Source organism: Pteropus alecto, unplaced genomic scaffold, assembly GCF_000325575.1.
Source record: "Pteropus alecto unplaced genomic scaffold, ASM32557v1 scaffold60, whole genome shotgun sequence".
In the NCBI taxonomy this organism is placed as follows: domain Eukaryota; kingdom Metazoa; phylum Chordata; class Mammalia; order Chiroptera; family Pteropodidae; genus Pteropus; species Pteropus alecto.
In genome coordinates this window covers 2,701,816-2,708,758 of record NW_006430726.1, presented here as the reverse complement: position 1 = coordinate 2,708,758, position 6,943 = coordinate 2,701,816, and the positions used below count along the sequence as shown (strand labels likewise).

The window sequence follows — 6,943 nt, the reverse complement described above, 5'->3', positions numbered from 1 at the left end:
GGTACCAGGATCTCCCAAGAATCTTTTCCGAGCCAGATGCTGTGTCTCACGCGCACATTACCCCCCACCAACATCCCTGTGGCACGAACGTCATTGTACCATTTTACAGGTAAGGGAACAAGTGAAGTGACTAAGCTCCTCACAGAAATCGTAGGAAAGAAAGCCTTTTTAAAATATATGATTAGAGAAAGGCTGCCCTTACTGTAGATTAGTTAAGGTCTCTTGTCACCTGCTTCTAATTTCAGGGTTCTGGGACTTGAGCCTTGTGGTGACTTTTGATACCAGCATCACATTTTTGCTTCAAGTATCAGGTTGGGGAAGGGCATATGCTAAGAATAAAGGGGTGTCAAAAGATACTAAGAGAGGGTAAAGGGGTTCCTGCCCTGGTGGCTGCCCCAGTCCCCGAAGGCCTGTTGGGTTCTGAGTCTGTTTCTCGCTGACCCAGGCTAAGCTGGCCGACTGAGCTGAGCGCCGTAACACTTCATTCAAGTCAGCTGCCCTGGGGCTCTCCACTCGCATACCTAGAGGGAGGGAAGAGGTGTATGCAGACCTGGTATGGTGTCCGCCAGGGATGGGCAGAGCCCTTTCCAGCGCACACTGAGGACTCTGGGCCTGGCTAGCTGGAAAGCACACACAGGGTCTCCCCAAGTGTCCTTCAGGTACACTTCTCCCAAGTCAGAGGCCGTGGAAAGGGACAGTCCCTGGGATCACTATGGCCCAGTGGAAACACCGTACCTTCAGCCAAGGCCAGGACCCTCTCTGGCCTCAGTCACGGCCCCCATATGTGGGCAATGGCAGACGCCAGGGTGGGAAGAGTGACCAGATGTCCACCGTGGTGCCTGTGTATCTATACGTACATAGATACCTCCTGGAGAAGTGCCAAGCGTATAGCATATTCATATTGCATAAATATATAATATGTTGTACGGTGTTAATTTGCACGTATGTTAATGTACATGGAAACAGAGAAGTCTTCTTGGTGTGTAATGCACAGCTGCTGGTGGACAGCTGCCCGGAAGGGGTTGCCTGGTAGTGGCTGTTTTTCTCAGGACTCACAGCTCTGATTTTGCACCTGTCCTAGGACTGAAGGTCTTATCTTTCCTGAAAGATCCTGATTTCTGATTTCCCGACTTTGGACAGAGGTGAGGGGGAGGGTGTGGGGGCAGTGCAGAGCCAACCTAAGAATATGAGCTTGGAGATAACTGGGTGTTTCTTCCCTCAAGGACGTGAGGTTGATGAGATGGCATGTGCTCATGGCCACCGGCCTCCAAGTGTTCAAGGAATGACAGGGAGATTCTATCACCTTGTTTTGGAGGCTACATCCAATCGGAGGATTCCCCCAGGCTCCTCACCTGTTCCACAGGCTGCTTGACCCCTGGCTAAGGACAAACCGAGGCCTGAGGGTGGTGGATACACAGTGGCAGGGCATCACTGGGTCACAGCTGACTGCAGCTGTGAATTCTGAAGCGGGGGGTGATAAGCACTGTCTGTATCATTTCCTTTGGGGTGAGAGGGGGACCCAAACTCCACCCAGACCCAGGCCTGCAGGGGACTACAGGGGCTTTCCTGGAGAGGTTTGCTCTGCACGATGCAAGACAGCCCCTCAGAGTGTGCCTCCCAGCATCCGTGGGCTGTGGCGTGACGGGGTGTATCCCATACACAGCCTCATTCAACATTTCTTTGAAGCTGCTCTTTTTATCTGCAAATTCAAGCACACTTTCCTTTCTACGAACAATCATTGGCTCGACAAAAAACTACTTCTCATTTTAGTGACTTGATTATTTTTTCTCTTAAACTATGATGTGGAATAGATGCTCTAGAAAGATGTGCCATGTTTTTCTTGAGTTCTACCCCTACACATCATTGTGTACCTCTGCTTCCCGGTCTGAGAAGCCTGGGCCTCAGCTGACCTTGGTCACTCTTCCCTCCTACAGTCCTTTCTGGGGATGAAGAAGGCCCTTCCCTCCCCTGTCTGCATTCCCTACCCCGATGAGGTTCTTACCTATGTCGCAATGCTCACCAGGGTAGCCAGGGGGGCACAGGCATATGACATGTCCCTCGATCTCCTGGCAGGTCCCAGCGCCACAAGGCTCCTCGGCACAGGACCTGGCAGGAGCTGCCACCCCCAGGGAGAGGCTGAGCATCAAGAATCTAGAGCCTCCGAGCCCTCGAGGTCCGGGCATGAGGTCTCCCAAGCTCATGAGGCGGACTTTGGGTCAACACATTTGCGAGGACTCTGTCCCCCTGGTCACCTGGCCATAGCACCTGGGGGCAAGGCTCTCTGACTCAGACAGATCTCTCAGCAGACAGGGAGGTGCAAGGGATCCCAAAGCGAACAGCAATGGGACAGGATCAGCTCCCGGTGCCTGGTGCTGGGGCGGTATCGAGGTGAGACAATCGCTACAGTACAGAGCAGTCACTCATACCAGGACTAGGGTGGGGACACAGGGTCTAAGGTCAGGACTCGGCCAAAATGACACTTCGTCATTCCTTAAACTGTGCAGGTTTGAACCCTGCATAAAGTACATATTTGGTTCAGTAGGTTCATTCTCTCATCTCATCCTCATTCCTTGGGAAGGGGACAGGAACAGAATTTTCACACCGTATAAATACTCATGCTTCCCTCTCCCGGTGCCAAGTACAAATAGTTCCCATATAAATGTTCTCATGATGTGACTTCAGTGCGACGGTAACAATCGCTAATCGTTAGGAGCATGTACTGTGCGTAAAGTATGATGCCAAGTGCTTGTTTCATATGGATTTATATGCTGTTTAACCTTCCCTGGTACTATTCCTATTTTACAGATAAGGATCAGAGAGGTTAAGAAACTTGCCTGAGGCTGCACAGCTAACCTGTGGGGAGCTGTGCTCAGAACCTTGAATCTACAGTGTCTCCTGCTATGTTACGGTCAGAACTATCCAAAAACATTTAAAAGAAAAAAAATCCCAACAGTACCTGCAGTGGTTGCCTCCGAGTCCTTTGTCTCTTCTAGGAAAGCTGGGATGGAAGCGTCTGTTGGGGTGGTGGCTGTTTCGGCTGTTCGGGTCTCTTCTCCTGAGTGCAAGGGGCTTGAGGATTCTATTTCTAAATGCGCCTCTGCAGGGCGCTCGGTCTGCTGGGTCCATTCAAACTCTGGGACGCTGGTGCTGATGACAACATCCAGCCCTGAGGCGTGACCAGACAGGTCTCCGCTGATTTCAGTCCTTTCTCCAGAAGCCACAGGAGTGGCCGAAGGCCAGCCCGATGTCTCTGCACCCACATCATAGGTGGTGGTCGATGCTCCACTCATTTCCGGTGGGGTCGAGCCCTCCCTGGGTCCTTCTTGAAAGGCTGAGGTGGTATCGCTCACTCCCAAGCCTGAGGCTCTCTCCAGATCAGCTTCATGGAAGGCAGAGGTGGTTTCACTCAGATCGGGGGACCAGGAAGCTCCTCCACTGGCCTCCGGAGCAGCAGACACCCCCACCCCAGCCTCAGGATAGGCAGAGGTCTCGCTGCTGGATTCTGGGATTGATGACGCTTCTATCCCAGAACCGGGGAACCTTGATGTAGCTCCACTGATGTCCCCAGATGCAGAGGCTTCACTGCTGGACTCAAAAAGTTGGGGGGTATGTGTCAAAGGGGGTCTCTGGCCGAGTTCCTGGGAAACAGTTGGTTCCGTAACACCCTCTATGAACTCAGAAGTGATTAAAGTAACTTCTGGAAGTCCTGAGGCCTCCCCACTGGTGCTCGTGGCTGCAGAGGATTCCCCGCTCACATCGCTGGTACCAGAAAAGTCCCCGCTAAAATACGGAGTACTTGATGGTGCTCCACTGGGCTCTACCAGCCCGGATTGCAGCCCGCTTAGGTCCAGAAATCCTGAAGGGTCTCCAGACACATCTGGCGCTCCAGAATGGGCACCGCTGAGTTCCAGAACGCCGGAAGGCCCTTCTCCTGCTTCTTGGGCTGTTGGAGGCTGGGTTACAGATTCCACCAAAGTCCTGTCTACGAGAGAGATGGTGGGGAAACCCGAAGAAAGTCCACTGCCATCATATGCTCCTGAGGGCAGGCTGCTCCCAATCTCAGCTCCAGAGGCTTCTCCGCTGACTTCGGCTACTCCGCTTGGTAGACCGCTGAATTCTGGGGGCTGGGATGTAAACCCACTGGAGTCGATTGCTCCAGAAGACTGTCCACTGACATCTACTATCCCGGATGTGCTCGAGGGGTCCGTTTCCCCGGAAGGGAGGCCGCTGAGTTCCACAGACCCTAAACCTTCTTCTTCTTTAAATGTAGTTGGAGTCACTTCGACCAAACTGGTGTCCACAAATGTGATGCCAGAAGGTTCGCCACTACCACTCATGGCACTGGACACCAGGTCAGGGATTCCAGAGGTTGTCCCACTGAACTCTGGCAACCCTGATGGCTGCCCACTGAGATCGGGGACCCCAGATGTTCCTCCACTCAGGTCGGTTATGCCAAATGGTTGACCACTACCAAAGAGAACTCCAGAAGCTTCTCCACTGACTTCTGGTTGTCCGGAGGGCAGTCCACTGAGCTCGGTCACTCCAGATGTCTCCCCAGGAAACCCTGATGGCTTCCCACTGACCTCAAAAAGCCCCGATGTTCCCCCACTGATGTCAGGAAACCCTGATGGTTGTCCGCTGACACCAAAGAGTCCAGATGTTTCCCCACTGATGTCAGGAGACCCAGATGCCTGGCCACTGAGTTCAGCTCCTGAAGGGAGTCCACTGGCTCCCCCACTAACGTCCAACTCACTGAACGGCAGCCCAGATACTTCTCCAGCACCACTGATGCCAATGGTTCCCCTCCCTTCCAGTTCACCTGCAGGGGTGGCTGTGACCACTTCCACCAACGTAGTATCCACTAGGGAGATGGTTGGGAACCCAGATGGAAGTCCACTCAAGTCGGGCAGGCCAGAAGATGGGCCACTTCCAAGGTCCATTCCAGAATACTCACCACTAAGTCCAGAGGGAAGGCCACTTGCTTCTGGAGCCTGCCCACTTCCTAGAGTTTCAGAAGGTATTCTGCCAAAGTCCAAGGCTCCAGAAGCTGACCCAATCAAGTCTTCTTTTCCAGAAGGAAGTCCACTGACGTCCTCTACTCCAGAGGCAGAGGTCTCTAAATGACCCTCTCCTCCAGAAGGAAGTCCACTGACGTCCTCTACTCCAGAAGCAGAGGTCTCTAAATGACCCTCTCCTCCAGAAGGAAGTCCACCAATGTCCTCTACTCCAGAAGCAGAGGTCTCTAAATGACTCTCTCCTCCAGAAGGAAGTCCACCAATGTCCTCTACTCCAGAGGTAGAGGTCTCCATGTGACCCTCTCCTCCAGAAGGAAGTCCACTGACGTCCTCTACTCCAGAGGTAGAGGTCTCCACGTGACCCTCTCCTCCAGAAGGAAGTCCACTGACGTCCTCTACTCCAGAGGTAGAGGTCTCCACGTGACCCTCTCCTCCAGAAGGAAGTCCACTGACGTCCTCTACTCCAGAGGTAGAGGTCTCCACGTGACCCTCTCCTCCAGAAGGAAGTCCACTGACGTCCTCTACTCCAGAGGTAGAGGTCTCCACGTGACCCTCTCCTCCAGAAGGAAGTCCACTGACGTCCTCTACTCCAGAGGTAGAGGTCTCCACGTGACCCTGCAGAGGTCTCTAAATGACCCTCTCCTCCAGAAGGAAGTCCACTGACGTCCTCTACTCCAGAGGCAGTGGCTCCTGGACCTTCTCCAGAAGGAAGTCCACTGACATCTTCTACTCCAGAGGCAGTGGCTCCTGGACCTTCTCCAGAAGGAAGTCCACTGACGTCCTCTACTCCAGAGGCAGTGGCTCCTGGACCTTCTCCAGAAGGAAGTCCACTGACGTCCTCTACTCCAGAGACAGAGCCCTCTAGGCCCTCACTTCCAGAGGGCAGCCCACCAACTTCAGAAGTGTTGGACCACGTAATTTTATATTCATCCCCTGAGGCCAGTCCACTTCCCAGAGGCAGGCCCGAGCCCACTGTAGAGGTGAGACCACTGGAGTCAAGGTCTTCCGAGGGCTGCCCACTCAAGTCCAGGGGCCCCAAGGCTTCTCCACTGCCTGTGAAGTCACCACTGACTTCTGGTGCCCCAGATGTCTCCCCAGAGCCTGGTAGCTCTGTCCTGCTGGGAAGTGGGGGTGAAGGTGTGAACGGCTCCTCTGAGGGGAACAGCTCCTTTGAGGGGGACGGCTCCTCCGAGGCCAAGGGCCCTTCTGTTGCAGAAGAGCCTTCTGTGCTCTCCTCTGTTGCTGCATTAGTGGGAGGCCACGTAGGGGGGACCCCTGGAGGAAAGGAGGAAGAATGATGAGGTGTGGGTTTAGTAACTCTGCCCCGATTTAAGCTCATGCAGAGAAGCTGAATTCCATTCCCTCTACAGCAAAACCTTCCTCTCAAGAGCTCAGAGATGTGTTCGGATATTTCCTAATGGAACTTCGCACAGTGTCTCTAGAAGGAGAGGGGGAAGGGACCAGGAAACTCCCCACCACCCTCAGGCTGTGCATTGTGAGATTTTAGGGGGCACCATCCACACAACCTACTGGACGTGGAGGCCTGGCTACTACTGAAGACAATCCAGGTCATCTTTCAGGTACTTCTACATCATCTCATTTATCTAAATCCATGCTTCTCAAAGCCTGGGCTCTGGACCAACAGCACCAGCGCTGCCTGTAGGCTTGATAGAAAAGCAAATTCTCAGACCCCACCCTGCCCCACTGAATCAGAGACAGTGGGGCACGCACAGTGTGGACTTGAGAAGCCCTCCCCATGATGCTGACACTTCCCTGAGTGTGAGAATCATTCTTCTAAACACAGCCCTCTGAGGCCGAGAAGATCCCACAGACCTGGCAATGGGTAAGTGCCCGCTGGGGTGTAGGCTGATTCCCATGCCGTCTGGTTTTCTGGCTCAATGGTGAAATCTCGGATTGCAGTCGTCTCT

At 53.6% G+C, this 6,943-nt stretch overlaps 1 protein-coding gene across 1 annotated transcript in view; it reads right to left on the bottom strand.

Moving 5' to 3' along the window:
- ACAN (aggrecan) overlaps positions 1–6,943 on the bottom strand; it is a 33,828-nt gene that overhangs the window by 8,748 nt on the left and 18,137 nt on the right. Inside the window, 2 exon segments of the mRNA XM_025049751.1 lie at positions 2,957–5,631; positions 5,633–6,218. Coding sequence (XP_024905519.1) covers positions 2,957–5,631; positions 5,633–6,218 — 3,261 coding nt within the window.